At 53.9% G+C, this 19,467-nt stretch overlaps 1 protein-coding gene across 1 annotated transcript; it reads left to right on the top strand.

Annotated features, from left to right (window-relative positions):
- The first annotated feature begins 4,396 nt into the window (after nt 1–4,396).
- Nucleotides 4,397–19,362, top strand: LOC100412476 (opsin, longwave 563 nm). The gene is made up of 6 exons (XM_002763410.7): nt 4,397–4,546; nt 9,923–10,219; nt 12,785–12,953; nt 14,363–14,528; nt 16,314–16,553; nt 19,150–19,362. The coding sequence occupies exons 1-6, from the start codon at nt 4,435–4,437 to the stop codon at nt 19,258–19,260; spliced, it is 1,095 nt and encodes a 364-aa protein (XP_002763456.3). The 5' UTR covers nt 4,397–4,434; the 3' UTR covers nt 19,261–19,362.
- Nucleotides 19,363–19,467: the final 105 nt, after the last annotated feature.

A 19,467-nucleotide genomic window follows, 5' to 3' on the forward strand; every position in this document is an offset into this window, starting at 1 on the left:
CTGCTGAATGAATCGCTGGCTGAGTTTTCTGTGAAAGACTGAGCTAAGGCTCTTCAGAAGGATGATCTCATTTAAGCCTTACATTAAGCCTTACAGCAAGTAAATGTTATCCCCATCTTCCTGATGAGGACGCAGTGACCGCCAAGGTCACTCAAGGACACAGAGTGTGGACAGAGTGTGGACGTGCCACATCCACACTCTGTGACTTAGAGCGGCTGGACAGACAGGGTGAGATTACGAGGCTGAGCTGGGAATATGGAAGCTGTACCGTGCAGGGAGCCTCGTCAGGTTTGGAGCACCGGGAGGAGTACCGTGTGTGTCTACGGACCTCTTCAAGCCGGGGGGGGGGGGGGGGGCGGAGGGGGGGGAAGGCCCGAGGCCAAAAAGGAAACAAGTCATATTTAGCCACATAAAAATGAAAATCCAATGGTTGGAAATCCATTCCAAATTCACAGTCAAAGGCAACAGATAAGTGACCCAGGCCAGGCACCCATCGGATTGTGCTCAGAGCTCCCAGGGGCAGAGGGGCAGGGAAAATGTGTGGGTGTTTCATGAGGACAGCGCTTCCGTTTCACGAAATGAAGAGTTTGGAGATGGATGGTGGTGGCAGTGGCACCGTACACTTACACGTGGTAGCAATGGTACACTTTGTGTTCCGTATATTTTATCACAATTTTTTTAAATGTCAAAGGCATTGTCCTGTAGCCATAGCAGCCATCGGCTATTAGTGACAAAGCGCCTGAGTCAAGATGACAGCAGCCCCCATAACTCCTAATCGGCTCTCCCGCGTGAAGTCACTTAGGAGTAGTCGGATTAGAGACAAGTCCGACATCTAATCTTCCCCCCCGGCCAGGGCCCCAGCTGGCAGCGAGGGTGGGAGACTCTGGGCAGAGCAGAGGGTGCTGGCAGTGGGGCCGGCTTGGCTCGGGTACCTCCAGCCTTTTCCCAGGGGTCCCTCGGGGCTTTCTTGGGCTCTTCTGCCGCTGCTCCCGCTCCCTCCCCCATCTCACCCCCTCACCCCCTCGTTCTTCACATCCTTCTCTAGTGCTCCCTCCGCTTTCATCCACCCTTCTGCAAGTGTGGGACCGCAAATAAGTTTTCACCACGCCTGGGGACACCCGTGCCCTCACAGGTGCTGGGGGACTTTCTAGGACAGTAATCTGCTTTAGGCTAAAATGGGACTTGATCTTCTGTTAGCCCTAATCATCGATTAGCAGAGCCGGCAAAGGTGCAGAACCTACCGCCTTTTTAGGCCTCCCCCGACCTCTGCCACCTCCACTCTCCTTCCTGGGATGCGGGGGCTGCCGCACTTCTGGCCCAGGGCATTGGTGGGATTGCACTGAGCTGGGTCATTAACGTAATCCTGGACAAGGGCAGGCAGGGGGAGTGGAGGGCCATCTCCAGGGCTCAGGCAAGGCTGGGGGCTTCCCCATACACCTGCTCCTCCTCTCCCAGACCCCCACTTCACAGGGCATTTCATGCTGTGAAAGGGCTTCCAAACAACATGGTGGCCTTGGATGCCCAGGGAAGCCTCAGAGTTGCTTATCTCCCTCTAGACAGAAGGGAAATCTGGGCCAAGAAGGAGAGGTCACCTGTCCAAGGCCACCCGGCCATCCCATGGTCAGAAGGGACCCGGTGAGGCAGGTGATCTCAGAGGAGGCTCACTTCTGGGTCTCACACTCTTGGATCCTCAGATTCTCTGACTCTGGTGGGGACAGGCAGACCAAGCTCTCTGGGACCCAGGAAGAGGGACCCTTGGAAGTCACAACTCCTTAGGGCTGAGTTCTAGGGACCTGACCCAGTTTCAGCAAGTGGCATTGTGAGGTCTATGCCTTGGACACACCTCAGGTGTCTCATCCACAGAACAGGGACAATGACCATTCCACCTTGCCAGGGAGTGGCGGGCACACACCATGCCACTCGAAGCCAGAGTGGAAAGTAGGGGTCCCAGCTGAAGCACGGCCACAGCGGCAGGATGCAGTCGGAGAGGGGACTTCAGAGCAGGGGTCCCAAAAATAATAAGAGGAGAAAAGGCACTTGGTGATTTTTAGTCTTCGAGGCGCTGTGCAGCCATCACCACCACCAAACCCCCAGCCCCGGGCACCCACCTGTCTACTGTCTGTCTCCATGGATGTGTCATCCATGTTGGAGCATGTGTCAAAGTTCTTTCTAAGGATGAGTCATATCCCATTGTCTGTACAGACCACATTTTGTTTATTCAATCATCCGTTGTTAGTTTGTTCGTTTGTTTGTTTTGAGACAGGGTCTTGCTCTGTCACTCAGGCTGGAGTGCCCTGATGCCATCACAGCTCACTGCAGCCGCAACCTCCCACCTCTCCACCTTCCAAGTAGCTGGGACTCCAGGCGCCTGCCACCATGCTGAACTAATTTTTGTATTTTTTGTAGAGACAGGGTCTCACTATACTGCCCAGGCTAGTCTTGAACTCCTGGGCTCAAGTGGTCCTCTCACCTTGGCCTCCCGAAGAGCTGGATGACAGGTGTGAGCCACCACGTCCAGCCCAACTGTCCGTCGATGGACACAGGTTGCTTCCATGTTCAGCTGCTGGAACGCTGCTGTGAGCATGCGTGTACAAACAGCCCTTCCTCACGCTGCCTTCCGTTCCTCCGGGCCTGTACCCAGCAGTGCAGTTGCTGGTGCTATAGGAATTCTACGTTTCACTCTTTGAGGAGCTGCCAAACTGTTTTCCAGAGTGGCTGCATCATCACAATCCAGTTTTAGAACATTTTCATCACCCACAAAGCATTCCCTGTGCCCATGAAGAAGTCATCCTCCATTTCCCTCCCTCCCCTGTCCTCTGCTTTCCGTGTCTCTGCATCTGCCTATCCAGGCATTTCACAGAGATGGAGTCATGCTGCTCTCCAGGTCCGTCCATGTTGTCGCGCAGATCAGCCCTTCATTCCCTGTATGGACAGGCCACGTCTTGATTATCCACTCATCTGCTCCTGGACTTCTGGGTTGCTTCTACCATTTGCCCTGTTGGGAAGAGTGCTCTGTATTCATACGGGTTTTTGTGTGGACACACGTTTCAATTCTCTTGGGTACACAGGCGTGGATGTGCAGGAGTCAGGGAAAAAAGCTCACTGGTGCCACTGGGCATCAAGCCCAGCTTCCTAGGCTGCGAATGGGCAGGTCTGCGGCCAGGACTCGTCTTCTTTTCCACGTGGGGCCCCTAGCTTGGCACCTAGCACGTGGCAGGCAGCGACAGATGTTAAAAGCCGTTCTTGCTACAGGTAGCCACACTGGGGCTCCCCAAAGCTCTGGCTTCCAGCCTGGCAGCCAGGCCCACCCTGTGTCCACAGCGGAGGCCATGTTGCCAGGAGTGGAAGTGTGAGCTAGGAGTGCTGGAGAATCGTGGCTCCGAGAACAGGGACTCAGTGCTTGGCTTTACTGAGCTTAAGGAACAAACCCCAAAGGAGGCACCTGGAGTGGGCTGGATTTGGGGACTTAGGAGCCAGGAACTGCTGGAAGCCACAAGAGGGGATGTGCTCCTGGGGGGCTGGGGGGTGGGCCGTGGAGGGAACAGGGCCCCTTAGTTGGAAACTGAGGCGAGGCTACAGAATTGGGCACTAACAGGTCATCCGTGCCCCTGCCAAGCGTGGGGCAAGAGGGACAGCAGAGATGGCCTGTCCGAGCACTCTGTGGATGGGAGACTGTGGTGGGGGAAGCCCAAGGAAAGGCTGTGAACTTAGGGCAAGGTGGACGTGAGCAGGTGCAGCCCTGGGCCGCTGGGGGTGCTGCATCAACATCCAGGGATGCTGGGGGGTTGCACGAGCACCGTGGCAGCCGAAGGAGCTGCAGCTCATGGGGGAAAGGGGGAAGAAGGAAAGCCGAGAGCAGGATACACGCATGTAGTCAGCCTGCCCACCACCCACCTTGGGGGAGGAGCCCCCTGGCACAGATCTCACCCATTTGGGCCCACAGAGATGGTCGGGTCCAGGCCTTGGCCCTGAAAAGTCTCCCTGTGTTTTCAAGAGAAAGGAGGATTCGGGTTCTGGGCTGAGTCATCACCCACCCCCCAGTCTGCAAATCTTGACCCTTGGGTTGACCTGCCCCAAAGGCGGGCACTGGACAGTGGAAGAGAACAGAGGACACGTGAACAGTGAACACAGCGAGGGCCACTTCAGCTCCCACAGGCACCTCCACCTGCCTGGCGGGGGGTGGGTGGGGCATGTGAGTTTGGTTCCCAGCAAATCCCTCTGAGCCGCCCTCAGAGGCTCGCCTCAGGAGCAGGGAAGCAAGGGGTGGGAGGAGGAGGTAAGTCCCAGGCCCAATTAAGAGATCAGATGGTGTAGGGTTTGGGAGCTTTTAAGGTAAAGAGGCCCGGGCTGATCCCACAGGCCGGTATAAAGTGCTGTGACGCTCAGGTGACCAGCCAGGGCTGGCTGCCGTCGGGGACAGGGCTTTCCATAGCCATGGCCCAGCAGTGGAGCCTCCAGAGGCTCGCAGGCCGGCATCCGCAGGACAACTATGAGGACAGCACCCAGTCCAGCATCTTCACCTACACCAACAGCAACTCCACCAGAGGTGAGCCACAGGCCCATGGAGGCCACCCACCTGCCCCGCCCAAGGGAATCTCTCCTCTTCACGTCCCCACCAGCAGAGAAGACCTTCTCCCTTAGCTTTTCTGATGACATGAATGGGGGGTCCTCTCCGAATCTAGAAGGACACCACAAGATCGAGTATGCATTCTCCAGCCACACAGGCTTCCCAGCCCCTTTGCGGATCCGTGGCCGGGGAAGAGTTTACGTGCTGTTTCTTTGCGGCCTGTAAAGACAGCCGAAGCCAAAGGAGGCAACACACTGACACACCCAAGGGAGGCGGGAAGGAGGGGAAGACAGCCGCAGAGGGCAAGAAACTTCTAGAACTTCAGGGTCAGCAGAGACTTAGCTTCCATTTTGTCAAACTCCATGCTTTTGGCTGCACACCTCTGGGGAGAAGAGGCTAGACTGGTGCCTAGGGCTGTCTTTCCATTTGGAGCAGTCCTAGGAGAGAGGGCTGAGGCCCAACAGAAAGCTGAAAGCTCTCATCAGGGCAGCCCGAGTTCTGCCCTTGTGAGTTGCCCAATCCAAAAGCTTTGCTCACAGGCCCTCCAAAGAAGCTGAGGACGCCAGTGACTGCTCCACCCCGGCCCCTCTCCCTGGGTCCCTCGTCGAAACCAAATTCCTGTGGTGCCTTCAAGAACATCGTGCAGGCTGGGTGTGGTGGCTCACGCCTGTAATCCCAGCACTTTGGGAGGCTGAGGCAGGCGGATCACAAGGTCAAGAGATTGAGACTGTCCTGGCCAATATGGTGAAACCCTGTCTCTACTTAAAATACAAAAATTAGCTGGGTGTGGTGGCTGGCACCTGTAGTCCCAGCTACTTGGGAGGCCGAGGCAGGAGAATTACTTGAATTGGGGAGGTGGAGGTTGCAGCAAGCCGAGATCGCGCCACTGCACTCCAGCCTGGCGACACAGCGAGACTCCGTCTCAAAAGAAAACAAACAAAAAGAACATCATGCAGGCTGTGGTTTCCAGAAACCACGCCAGCTCCTTGGCTGCCAGTAAATACCTTGCTATGGGGTGGCGAGAACCAAGTGCCAATTAGTGACAGAGTGCCCAGACCACACCGGCTGAGGATCTTGCAGTTGACCTCGACATGACTGTGCCCAGAATTTCCTTGGTGACGATGCAATGGTCTCTTCCTAGAGGCCCCAGAGATCATCAATGCTTCAATGCACTCTTTTCAAATGTCAGAGTGGGGTTGTGTGCGTGTGTGTGTTTTTCACTAAATGTCAAGCTTCTACTAAAGTAGCGGGAAGACTGTAATGAACCCTGATACACATCACTCAGCTCCCATGGTTTCATCTCATTTCGTCTGTAACCCCTCCAGTACCCTTTTTTCCTGATTCTTGGAAGCAAATCCAAGACATCACATCCTTCCCGCTGTAAATCTTTAGTATGTTCCTCTAGGAGAAAAGGGCTCCTCTCAAAACATAACCACAAGTGTCTCTTTTCTGGGGTGTTGGCAGCTACTGAAACTCAATGCCCAGAGCAATTAAACCACTGGGGCTGGAAAATGATGGCATTCGGACACCTTACCCTGTCTTCACCTATTGGTGACCAAAAACTTAACATCTTAACAGGTCTTCTTACCCTGAGGGTATAGGCCACTAGGTCGTGTAGTCAAACCAGTGTGTTTCAAGTCCCTTAGAATAGTCCCTCTCTAAGTGATTATGCCACTCAGTGGATATGCATTTGGCTTCATTTCTTTTCTTGCTGATTTTCAGAGATTGTCGTTTAAATGTAAATTTTTTAAAATTTATTTTACTTTATTTTATTTTTTTGAGACAGTCCTGCTCTGTTGCCCAGGCTGGAATACAGCGGCACGATCTCAGGTCACTGCAACCTTGGCCTCCTGGGTTCATTTGATTTTTGTGTCTCAGCCTCCTGAGTAGCCAGGACTACAGGCGCCCACCACTATGCCCAGCTAACTGTTGTACTTTTAGTAGAGACAGGGTTTCACCATGTTGGCCAGGCTGGTCTCGAACTGATGACTTCAAGTGATCTGCCCACCTTGGCTTCCAAAAGTGCTGAGATTACAGGCATAAGCCACCATTCCTGGCCTCTTAAATTTTGTCTTATAATTGTGTAATAAAATAGTTAAAAGGTTTCAAATTAAACTCTAGAAAAGAAGGCATGTTTTAGAAGTCTGGCTTCTCTGCGCCATCCTCCCCTTCCCTCTCTCCCTGTATTTCCTAGAATCACTTTAATTCTCTTGCTCATTGCTTTATGAAATCAGTTCCAGAACTTTCAGGAGGCAGAGACAGGCAATGAGGCCAGCTCTAGTTGCACTGGTGGCAGCTCCTGTCCCCTCCCCCTCTGCTGCTGGCCCTGTTCTCTCCTTTACCCCCACATCCCTGCACTGCCCAATTTGGATGGCGTGGGCTGCCAGGGACGGGCACTGGCACCTTGTTTTGAGAGGACTAGATTGCTCTGCGCCCTTGCACTTGCCTACAGGCCAGACGTCCCAAACCCTCCCAGTCTCAGCTGCTCTTCCTCAGTTCACCCCAAGTGCTTTCCAGGGAAGAGTTGCCGACAGTTTGGGGTTCTCTGTTCTTAGGTCCGTCAGCAGCCCCATCGCTCCCCTCTGCCCCCTTCTGAATGGAGACTGACACCACACAGGTCTTCAATTGTCAATGATCTGTCCCTACTGCTCATATTGGGGGTTCCTGGAGAGCCAGTGCCAGGTATCGGGATTGCAGACATTGTCAGTGGGTTTCTGGAAGCTCCTTGTGTTAGGAAGAGGGTCCCATGCACAGAGGGAAGCAGAGGCCTTCGGGGATCCTGCTGTGCTCGGGGTGGGATTTATCTGTCTCTCCTGGCCATAGCAGGAAATCCCCGTTTTTCTTAAGCTAGTTTGAGTCGGGCTTTTCTAACATACAACTAAAGAATCTCTTGATAAATCTTGGGACTCTCCGTGGATGCTTTTGTAAGCATGCCATGAGGCCCATAAGGCAGCAGGTCTGTGGCGTGCAGTCCCTTCAGGTAATCTTCCAAAAACCATGTTACGACAAAGGTCCTCCCAACATGAAAAGTGTAGAGCCCTAGCAAACTCCTGCCACATACAAAAGAGAAGTCATTCATTTGTAGTCCCAGCTACTCAGGAGGCCGAGGTGGGAGGATTACTTGAAGTCAGGAGTTCGAGACCAGCCTAGGCAACATAGCCAGACCCCATGTCTACAGAAATAAAAAATTAGCCATTGCGGTAATGTGCACCTGGAGTTCCAGCTCGAGAGGCTGAGGCAGGAGGATCGCTTGAGCACAGGAGTTCCAGGTTGCAGTGAGCTACGATTGTGCCAGAGCCAGACTCTATCTCTATTTTTTTTTTTTTTTTTTGAGACAGAGTCTCATTCTATCACTCAGGCTGGAGTGCAGTGGCATGATCTTAGCTTACTGCAACCTCTGCTTCCTGGGTTCAAGTGATTCTCCTGCCTCAGCCTCCCAAGTAGCTGGGACTACAGGTGCACACCACCGTGCCCCGCTAACATTTTTGTATTTTTAGTGGACACGGGGTTTCACCATGGCCAGGCTAGTTTTGAACTTCCGACCTCAAGTGATTCACTTGCCTCGTCCTCCCAAAGTGCTGGGATTACAAGCGTGAGCCACAGCGCCCGACCACCTGTATCTCTAAATACATCATAATCATAATCAGGACACCAGTCATATTGGATCTGGGCCCACCCTGATGACCTCATTTAAACTTGATCATCTCTGTAAAGATCCTATCTCCAAAAATGGTCACATTCTGAGGTATTGGGGTTAGGACTCCAACATATGAATTTGGGTGGGGACACAGTTCAACTCATAACACATTCATCGATTAATTTCCTCATTTTCTGAGCATCTATTGTGTGCTGGACACTCTGTGAAGATGAATGAGTCACAGTCTCTGGTGAGAAAGACAAGACTTGTAAGTGTGTCTCAGTACTGGCTGCTATAAGAAATTACCAGTCCAGGCACAGTGGCTCACAGCTATAATCCCAGCCCTTTGGGAGGACAAGGCGGGCGGATCTCTTGAGGTCAGGAATTTGACACCAGCCTGGTCAACATGGTAAAACCCATGTCTGCCAAAAATACAAAAATTAGCTGGGCATGGTGGCAGGTGCCTGTAAATCCCAGCTACTACTTGGGAGGCTGAGGCAGGAGAATCGCTTGAACCCAGGAGACAGACGTTGCAGTGAGCCGAGATCACACCACTGCACTCCAGCCTGGGTGACAGAGCAAGACTCTGTCTCAAAAAAGAAAAGAAAAGAAAAGAAAAGAATTGTAAAAATTACTATAGATTGGGTGGCTTTTAAACAACAAATTTGTTTCTCACTGCTCTGGAGGCTGGAAGTCAGGGTGCCAGCGTGGTGGGCGCCGACGAGGGCCTCTTCCTGGCTGCGGACTGCCGACATCTCGTTGTATCCTCACATGTAGAAGGAGAACTAGAGAGCGTTCTAGGGAGTCTTTAAAAAAAAAAAAAGTTTTAATAAAAAAAATTTTTTTTTTACATGAAGCATTGCCATGTTTCCCAGGTTGGATTCGAACTGGGCTCAAGTGACCCTCCTGCCTCAGCCTCCCAAAGTGCTGCAATCTACAGGCACAAGCCACCGTGCCTAGCTAATTTGGACTGTTCCTAAAGGCTCAAGTGATCCTCCCACGTTGGCCTCCTGAGTAGCCTGTAACCCCAGCTTCTAGGGCCTCTTTTATAAGGGCACTAATCCCATTCACAGGGCCACACTCACTCTGCACACATGACCTAAATCACCTGCCGAATGCCCCACCTCCTAATGCCATCACCTTCGGGGCTGGGATTTCAACACAGGAATTCATGGGGGGGCACACACATTCAGATCATCATGAATGGTTAAATGTGACAAAAGGTGACAGAGGTGGGTGGTGGTCCTCCCCTCAAGGTGGTGAGTTGCCAGTAGCTGGGGAATATGGAAAGGTTTCTGGAAGGCAAAGCCATCTGAGCTGCTCTTTCCATGAGGAAAGTGTTTGTCTATGGAAGGGCAGAGGACTCTGGAAGATAGGCTGGGGCGAAGGGAAGGGGAGCAGGGAAGCAGGGTGACTCTGCACACCAGGAGTGGGGAATCAGATGGGGGAGATGATGAGGAGTTCTGTTAAGGTCCAGGTGCTAGTGCAGTGACTGTCAGGCGATGGCCTCTGGCTTGAGGGACAGGACGGAGGGCAGGCTGTCTGAGGATGGGCAAAGCTGGAGGGACAGAGCCGATTGCAAAGGCAAGGGCAGTGGGCAGGAGAGGGGGAGGGGAAGGGGGAGGCCCTGATGGAACCGGGAGAGGTGGGATCAGCACCGGTGTAGACAGGTGGTACTGCCATCCAGCTCCTCTCTCTCCTCTGCCTCCTGCCCGCAGGCCCCTTCGAAGGCCCCAATTACCACATCGCTCCCAGATGGGTGTACCACCTCACCAGTGTCTGGATGCTCTTCGTGGTCGTCGCATCCGTCTTCACGAATGGGCTGGTGCTGGCGGCCACCATGAAGTTCAAGAAGCTTCGCCACCCTCTGAACTGGATCCTGGTGAACCTGGCGATCGCTGACCTGGCAGAGACCGTCATCGCCAGCACTATCAGCGTCGTGAACCAGGTTCACGGCTACTTCGTGCTGGGCCACCCGATGTGTGTCCTGGAGGGCTACACCGTCTCCCTGTGCGGTAAGCTAGTGGGGCCCAGGCTCAGCGGAAACCATTCACTCACCCTGTGAGCCCCTCCAGCCACCTCAGGATGACCTGGGCCCAGCTTCTCCCGTGGGTCTGCCTCCCCCACATCCATATACTGAAGGGTTTGGAGGCTTCCATCTGAACACGCACATGACATTCAGTTCCCTCGAGTCCAGCACACCCTGAGTTCCTACTCTTGAAGCAGGCTCTGCCCGGGGACAGCCCATTTGGGGCTGTGGGGCTGGTGTGGGAGGAGACAGACACAGAGCCAGACAGTCTCAGAACAGCATGGGAGCGGGGCCTCGGGGCACCCTGGGCAGAGCTCCTGTGCAATCAAGGATGCCGCCCTTCCAGCTCACCCGCATCTGCTTTTCCTGGGGGAGACACAATTCCCAGATCCTCTCCCCATCCCCATCATTCATATCTCTGTGGCCATGATTACGCCCAGGTCAGCGACAGTGGCCAAGAGGTACCCATGTGCCAGGCTCTGCACTAAGGAGGGGTTCCATACCCAGACGGTGACCAGACAGTGCCATCACCAGTCCTCTTCGACAGGAAGTAGCCTGGGGCAGGTGGAGAAGGCACAGCTGGGAGCAGCTGGCGGCTGGGTGGGCAGGCCTAGGTCTCAGAGGCCACGCCCAGGAGCTGGGGCTTTATTTCAGGAGGAGGAGACCCCACACCCAACAGAAGCAGCTCCTGTCCTTGCCTCCCACCACCCTTAGCCCCCTGTTAACTGCCTCAAATTGTACCACAATGGCCCAGACCAGAGAGGGCCCTTGTCCAAGCCCTGGCACTCCCCTGACAGTCTACAAGGGGAGCCAAGGGAAGGTCAGGCAGAGAAGGTCCATCCCCAGGTCCAAGTGCTCTCTGCAGCGGGCATGGCCTCCGTGTTCCCACGGCCCTTCCGGAGTGCCCCCCCCCCACATGTCCGCCCACGTCTGTCTCCATTTCTGCCAGGGTCCCCCGCTCACCCTCGCCTCTGCCCATGGTCTGTTCTCGGGTCACTCCGGGGCCAAGCAGCCAGCACTTCCCCACCAGTTTCAGTCCACGGATGCTCCCGGCCAACTGGGAAGCCTGTGGACCCATCTCAGAAGAATTTTTGCAAACACATAAAATGAGACCCATAGGATTATAAAGGTGGCCAATTATATTGAAAACCAGTTATCAAAGTAATAAATATTCACCAGTAACATAGTCTTTCATTAAAAGCATTCATTGCCCAGGCTCATGCCTGTGATCCCAGCACTTTGGGAGGCTGAAGTGGGAGGACTGCTTGCCTCCAGGAGTTTGAGCCCAGCCTGGCAACATAGTGAGACCTCGTCTCTACAACAAATAAAAACTTAGCTGGCAGTGGTGGCACACCAGTAGTCCCAGCTACCCAGTAGGCTGAGGTGGGAGGATCGCTTGAGCTCGGGAGGTCAAGGCTGCAGTGAGCTGTGATGGCACCACTGCCCTCAGCCTGGGCAACAGAGTAAGACCTGTCTCAAAGAGTAAATAAACATAAAAGCATGTATTAAAAGTATTAGTGACAGCACTCAGCACTAAATATTAAATAACAAGACCCAGCCTGACAACCATTGCTATTTCAAAGTAGCGATGAAGTAACTGACATTCGAACTGTCTGTCCCCTCTGTAAATTGACAGGAAAACATGTGACCTCTCTTGCTGACCAAGTCACGGGTGCTGCTAATACTGCCATGTTCATATTGGAAGGAAATGCCCAGTGTCTGTTCAAGGTTGTTGGAAAGAAAGATGTCATTTTTTCCACCTCAGTGGGCGGAGCCCTGAATTCTGCGTGCAGACCTTTGGGGTCTAGGCAGGACAGTGGGAAGCTGTCTCCACCTACCGCAGAGAGGGAGTGGGGAGAATCTGAGCCGTTTACACTCGCCTAAAGGAACGTGGGTGTGTGCCGGAAGGAGGAGCGCAGGTTACTAGACACAGCCTGATTCCTTGCTCTTGGCTGGGACAACAGCACCTCAGTGTGGCCATGCTGCTGTGGACGTGGCCATCAAGAGTTCCGTCATTAGAGTGAGGGCCGTGGCCAAGAGGGCAGGGGGTGCTAACAGGGCTCCTCTGGGCCAACAGGTGCAGCTATTGGCTCTGCCTGGCTTCCTCGTGGGTGCTGATGTGTGGAGGTTGAGGACAGATCTCCCTGAGTTTGGCTCCCAGCTTCGAGATTCCAAGACTGGTTGGCAAGAAACCCACTGGCCAAACTGGGAGTTTGAAGCTCCTGCTCCAGAGGGAGAGCAATTGAGGCTAAGAGGAAAGAAAGAAACGGAGAGTAGAGGAGGAAAGCAGGGGTCAGTGGGGAAGCAAGGTGGGAGAAGAGTCAGAATGAGATGCGGAAGGAAGTGGAAAGCAGGAGTCAGGGAAACTGACCCAGAGGCCCGCTCGCCCTGGACCTGAAAACATTCTTCGGAGAATGAGGTTTTGCAGCTAGGTGGGCAGACGCCTCCTGATTTTGAAAGCTGTCAGCTGGTCCGGGAAGGAAGCAGTGAGGTCGGAGGCTGTTCCACCTCTGCTTCTGCTCAAAGCCCTCGTCTGTCTGCTCTCCCCTAGGGATCACGGGTCTCTGGTCCCTGGCCATCATTTCCTGGGAGAGGTGGCTGGTTGTCTGCAAGCCCTTTGGCAACGTGAGATTTGATGCCAAGCTGGCCATTGTGGGAGTTGCCTTTTCCTGGATCTGGTCTGCTGTTTGGACGGCCCCGCCCATCTTTGGTTGGAGCAGGTAAGGGGGCAAAGGTGCAAGACAGGGTGTGCAGGGTCAGACTCTGTGACCTTGAGGCAAATCATTCCTTTCTCTGGGCCCCTCTCAGCGTGCAATGTCTATGAATGTATGAATCTGGCTCTGTGGTCCCCAAACCTCTGGAAACATATTTCTCCCAAGCATAATCGGGTCACAGGAGCACACGGAGAAATGCCAGTGAGCTCGGGCCATGAGCAGAGCTGTTGGCGAGCGCGCAGCACGTTTGCATTCCACGCCTGTTTCCTGCACATGTCGCGGCAGCCCCCCTCACCTTTCGGAGGCTGCGTGTGTCATAGATCCACCTGGGCCTGCAGAGCTCATGTCCTGGCCTGGCCAAGCAAGGGGCTCAAACATTTGATTGGGAGGGACTGGATGGGACAGGATTTCACTGTTTTATTGACAAGTTCATGAATAAATTCTCGTGGTGTTTGGAGAGGGAATGTTCTTTCTTCGGGAACATTCCATAATTCTAGGGAAGCTTGTGAAAGCCTGTCTCTGTCTCCCGCCCTCCTCATGCCACCGTGCCCCACACAGCTGCCCACTGTCAAACGTGTGGCAAGCTGACCTGGTGGAGGCTCTCCTCCAGGCCACCCAGTGAGCAGGTCCCTTTGTCTCAGTCATGGTCTAGCTGACCTCAGATAAAAGACTCAGCTCTTCGCAGGTGTTCTTAGAAGGTCAGGGCAAGACAGAACCTCACACACCCTTTCCCTTTGTGAAAAGGAGGCGTGCCTAGGGAGATGAAAATGTTCTGGAAGCAGAGAGTGGAGATGGTTGCACAGGGTCTCACTCTGTCACCCAGGCTGGAGTGCAGTGGTGTCCTTATGGCTCACTGCAGCCTCAACCTCCTGGGCACAAGTGATCCTCCCACCTCAGCCTCCTGAGTAGCTGGGACTGCAGGTGCACCACTTCACCGGGCTAATTTTTGTTGTTGTTGTTGTTGAGACAGAGTCTCACTATGTGGTCCAGGCTAGTCTTGAACTCCTGGGCTCAAGCAGTCCTCCCGACTCAGCCTCCCAACGTGCTGGGATAGGTGTGAGCCATTGTGCCTGGCCTATAATGGCACATTTTATGTTATGTGTATTTTACCACAATTTTAAAAAGAGGAGAGGCATGTCATCTAAAAAAAAAATGGATAAGGATTTACCAAAAACCCAACAGTTTCCTTCTGCGGTGATGAGAATGTTCTGGAAGCAGAGGTGGTGACTACACAGCATTGGGAATGGACCATTCCACAGAGTTGATCACTTCAAATTGAGTAATCTCATGCAACATGAATTTCACCTCAATTTAAAAAAACAAATCCCACCCGAGTCATCGGCAAGCCTGGGCTTGCCTGAGGGTCCTGGGCCACTACACCCTGCATCAGGACTGGCTGCGGCCCTTCTCTCCAGGTACTGGCCCCATGGCCTGAAGACTTCCTGCGGCCCAGATGTGTTCAGTGGCAGCTCGTACCCCGGGGTGCAGTCTTACATGATCGTCCTCATGATCACATGCTGCTTCCTCCCACTTGGCATCATTGTGCTCTGCTATCTCCAAGTGTGGCTGGCCATCCGAGCGGTAAGCGCCCCAGTCCCTCCTGGCCTCATCTGCTCCTATCCCTAAGCTTCTCTGCCCCCAAATCAGTCCACTGAGACTACTAGAAAAAAAATTTTTTTGAGACAGAGTCTTGTTCTGTCACCCAGGCTGGAGTGCAGTGGCGCAATCTCGGCTCACCGCAACCTCCACCTCCCGGGTTCAAGCGATTCTCCTGCCTCACCCTCCCAAGTAGCTGGGATTACAGGCATGCACCACCAGGCCCAGCTAATTTTTTTGTATTTTTAGTAGAGATGGATTTTTGTATTTTTACCATGTTGTTCAGGCTGGTCTCGAAATCATGACCTCGGGTGATACACCTGCCTCGGCCTCCCAAAGTGTTGGGATTACAGGCGTGAGCTACTGCGCCTGGCCTCCTAAACTATTTTTTCAAAAATATTAAGATCCAGCGAGAAGAATCAGGTGATTCCTTTGGGGCAGTACCACCAGCTGCAGTTTTAGCCCCGGCCCGTTTGTTGTCACCTCTGTGGGATAGAAAAGGATGCCCATTCCCTCAGTGGAGGAGTCCACTAGGGGAACAGAGGTGTGCCTTGTGCTGCCCCTGGACAGTTCCCCCCAGGGTGGAAAGGCTGCCTTTCCCAGAGTGGAGTGGAACAGCCACATCAGCAAATGAAACCGGCAAATCAAGGCGTGTTTTTATGAGGCTGCCCGTGGAGTACCCTTGTCCCTTTCATAGGCTGTGGGGCTGACCGAGGAGTGGACTCGAGAATGCCATTTGCTCCTCCGAGCCCACTCTCCACCCTCTGTGTCTGGCCCTCTGCAGCCATCACCCCCCACCCCTAGACTAGGTTGCCACTGGGAGCCCCTGAAGGAAATCAGGCCAAGGGAGGTGAGCAAGGCTGGTTCCGTCTGTTAGCTGCTGGGCCCTGCCTGGCACAGGCAGTGGAAGGCCCTTCAGGGTGGTGGCTTCCTGTATGAAGCCGCCTGTGTCGACAATTGGATGGGCTGCCTGCCAAGTTCTCTCTCTAGGAGTCTGTGAGCCCATGATAAGCCCCTCACCTTGGGCCGAAGGCTCCCACAGGTACCCAAGCATGGCTTGGGCTGCATTAGTCTGGGCTGGAGGAGCCCCAGCTCCAGAATGTGGCCCCAGCCCTGCCGGCCCGGCCCTCCCCGGATTCCAGCCCTCACAGTCCCTCTCTCATCCCCACTCACCTGCGTGCCTCTGTCACCTCCCCAACAGCGCCTCTGCCTGGAGGCCATTCATCTTCTTCCTCCCCTCAGGCATGAAGGAACCATCCCACCACAGCTGCCCTCAGCTGCCTCGCCGTGAGTCCGGGGCAGGATTTAGTCCACAGAGTGGCCAGCCTGGCCTAGGAAGCCTGAGGGAAGTGTATGCATTGCTCTGGCACTGCCATCAGGCACCCACCCCACCAGCCACTGCTCTTGCCTCCCCCGCCAACTCCATCTTGTTTGCTCCCTCATACTCTACTCCCAGAGATCAGTTCAGGCCTCCATGTCAGGCCTGGGTGCAGAAGAGGACAGTCCGTTAAGGAATCAGGTGAAGCAAAGGAGCTTGTTTGGTCCAGCTTTGGGGTCACCTTAGGCCAGGCCTAGCTGCGTGCCACCTCCAATTCTAGAAGAACTCCCCCAGGGCCAGCCCGAGGCTGCTGTGTCTCCCTGAGACCCTGTGCTCGACTCAGGGCTGGAAGCTGGCTGCTGGGCTCCTCTCCTTCCCACAACTCCCTATGCCTGGGTCACCTGCCTCTTGCTGTCCCCCAACCCCCGACTCACTGTTCCTGTCTCCCTCAGGTGGCAAAGCAGCAGAAAGAGTCCGAATCCACCCAGAAGGCAGAGAAGGAAGTGACGCGCATGGTGGTGGTGATGATCGTGGCGTATTGCGTCTGCTGGGGACCCTACACCTTCTTCGCATGCTTTGCTGCTGCCAACCCTGGCTACGCCTTCCACCCTCTGATGGCTGCCCTGCCAGCCTACTTTGCCAAAAGTGCCACTATCTACAACCCCATTATCTATGTCTTTATGAACCGGCAGGTAAGCAACACCATCAGCAGATCCCACTGAAAACGCTGTCTGACCTAGAAGGACCCAGTGATGGCTCTGCCTGGAGTCATGTCTCTGATGAGAAGCCCACAGAGCATCTGGGGGACCCTCCAGGGAAATGATCGGGAAGGCTCGGCATGTGGCCCAGACCCAGCGAGAGCTCCATCTGGCCCTTAGCAGAAGGCTTAGGTGCGCCCTCTGGAATCCTTTATAGTCTCAGCCTGGGGATGGCATTTCCCAAAGCATCTGTGTGCCGTATGCTCTTCCCTTCCGGTGGCCCTAGAACTGTGGCTGCCGAGCTTCAGGGGCTCTCGTGGAGTTGCGACGCTCTAGGAGTTGGTGATCCCTAGGTACATCCAGCCTATGTGTGCCCCTCTTCTGTACAGACTCAACCCTTCTCAGCCTCCATCTCTCCATTTTCGAATCATAACCTCTAAAATGTCTTCCTAGAAGAACAAAAGCTGGCCCTTATTGGCCACACTTGACCAAGAGTTCGGGAACTTTCATGAGTTTGTGGGTTAGTTCAGGCCCAGAGGCAAGCTGCTCACACACCAAAATCCCCCCACCACCGAAGGCTGCAGGTTCCATTCAAGCGCAGCTGAGATGTGACTTGATGGTGACCAGAAGGGTGTGCAGGCACCTCCCATTTCACCCGCGTGAGCCCATCCCGTCCACTCGGCTCTTCTTTGCTCCTCCATCTTAGAGCCACTCAACAGCTCCATCCCCTTTGGCTCGGCCTTGACTCACACAGCCAAGTCTGCAGAGTTCACTGAGGGTTCATTTTCCCTGGTAACTTTCACGCAGTAAGCAGGACAGGCCTGCAGTGGGCTTCCGGGAACTCGCTGTAGCGCACTGATGCCCAGAGTGTAGTTCTATCCCTGACCCCTGTTTCCTGTGTTTCAAGAGGAGCTTTTTTGGGTTTCTGGAATCCTAAACTATCTTGCCAAGTGCTGTCTTTACTGGATTCTTTCCATTCTCCCTTCCAGATGTCCCCTCCTACACAGACGTCTGCACTTCTGGACCTCACCAGGCCTCAAACTTTGTTTTCCCCCTTTCCACATGACTATCCTGTCCTGCCACATTCTGAGAGAATTTTCTGGGATGCAGTTCCATGAGGACAGGAAATTTTGCTCAGGACAGTGTGGCACACAGTGGGTGCTCAAGCAGCAGCTGCTGAATGGATTCCTGAGCCCTGTCTCCCAGCTCTTCAGCCGAGCCGATTCTGTTGTTATGTTATTAATTTCTTTTTTTTTTTTTGAGATGGAGTCTTGCTCTGTCACCAGGCTGGAGTGCAGTGGCATGATCTCAGCTCACTGTAACCTCTGCCTCCCAGAGCGATTCTCCTGCCTCAGCCTCCTGAATGGCTGGGACTACAGGCACATGCCATCACACCCAGCTAATTTTTGTATTTTTAACAGAGATGGGGTTTCATCATGTTGGCCAAGATGGTCTCAATCTCCTGACCTTGTAATCTCCCCACCTCGGCCTTCCAAAGTGCCGAGATTACAGGTGTGAGCCACCACAGCCGGCCTATGTTATTGATTTCAACCATTTTTTTTTTTTTTATTTTGAGAGTTTTGATGATAGCGGGAGCTAGAGGTAGTCAATAGGCCTGAAATATTTAGGAAATGCCTTTGGTCTGGGTCCTCAAAGCACTGTGGTTAGTTCAGCAATCACAAGAGACATGACTTGAGACATTCATATGGCCCAGATCTCTTTGGGGTGACGCAGCAAAGACAGTCCCCTCCTGGTACTGGAAGACCTTGGCTGGAGAGGGGAGGTAGGGGCTATATTGTCATTATCCAGGCTCACCTTGCCCCAGATCCATGGACTGGAAACAAGATGACAACCACGTGCCTTTTCGCTAACATTCCTCTGAGCTGCTCACTAGACAGTGTGGGGATAGGCCCCGACTGCCCCTTAGCTGGCACTGTGGATGAGTGTCCTGGGGTTGCCATCACAGACTACCACAAACTCAGTGGCTTCAAACGACAGATATGGATTCTCTCACCGCTCTGGAAGCCTTGGTCTGAAATCAGGGTGTTGGCAAATGGAAAGGCTCCCTATGGAGGCTGAGAGGGGAAGCAGCCCCAGTCTCTGCTCCCAATGCCAGGGTTGCCAGCAGTCCTCGGCGTTCCTTGACTCCAAGGTGTGTCGCCCAGTCTGTGCCTTCATCTTCACTTCACGTGGGCTTCTTCCCTCTGTCTGTGTCCATGTCCAAGTGCTCCTTTTCTTATTGGGACACGAGTCATTCGACTAGGGCCCACCCTACTCCTGTGTGACCTCGTCTTAACCTGAACACATCTTTTGGGGGACACACTTCAACCCAGTGTAGTCACCATCAACTGCTAAGTCGGATGACTTAGACAGCCATCCCTGCGAGTGAGGGAGAAGTAACCCGAGCCTTCCTCCATCCCCCATGCGAAGGGAAGGCTCGGGTGTGTTCTCAGCACAGGGCTCTGCCCTTCTCCGCTCTGCTCAATCACTTTCTGTCCTCCATCCCCCATGCGAAGGGAAGGCTCGGGTGCGCTCTCAGCACAGGGCTCCGCCCTTCTCCGCTCTGCTCAATCACTTTCTGTCCTTCCAGTTTCGAAACTGCATCTTGCAGCTTTTTGGAAAGAAGGTTGACGATGGCTCTGAACTCTCCAGCGCCTCCAAAACAGAGGTGTCATCTGTGTCCTCGGTGTCACCTGCATGAGGTCTGCCTCCTACCCGTCCCACCCACCGGGGCTTTGGCCAGCTCTTCCTTCCCCCTCCTTCTCCATCCCTGTGAAATAAATGTAATTTATCTTTGCCAAAACCAACAAAGTCGCAGAGGCTTTCACTGCAGTTTGGGGCCGCCTGAGCCTCTGAGTGTGCAGGCACTGCGTCTCGAGAGAGCGCAAGGGGAGTAAAGAGGAGAGAG

The sequence above is a fragment of the Callithrix jacchus genome, chromosome X (assembly GCF_049354715.1).
Source record: "Callithrix jacchus isolate 240 chromosome X, calJac240_pri, whole genome shotgun sequence".
Taxonomy (NCBI): domain Eukaryota; kingdom Metazoa; phylum Chordata; class Mammalia; order Primates; family Cebidae; genus Callithrix; species Callithrix jacchus.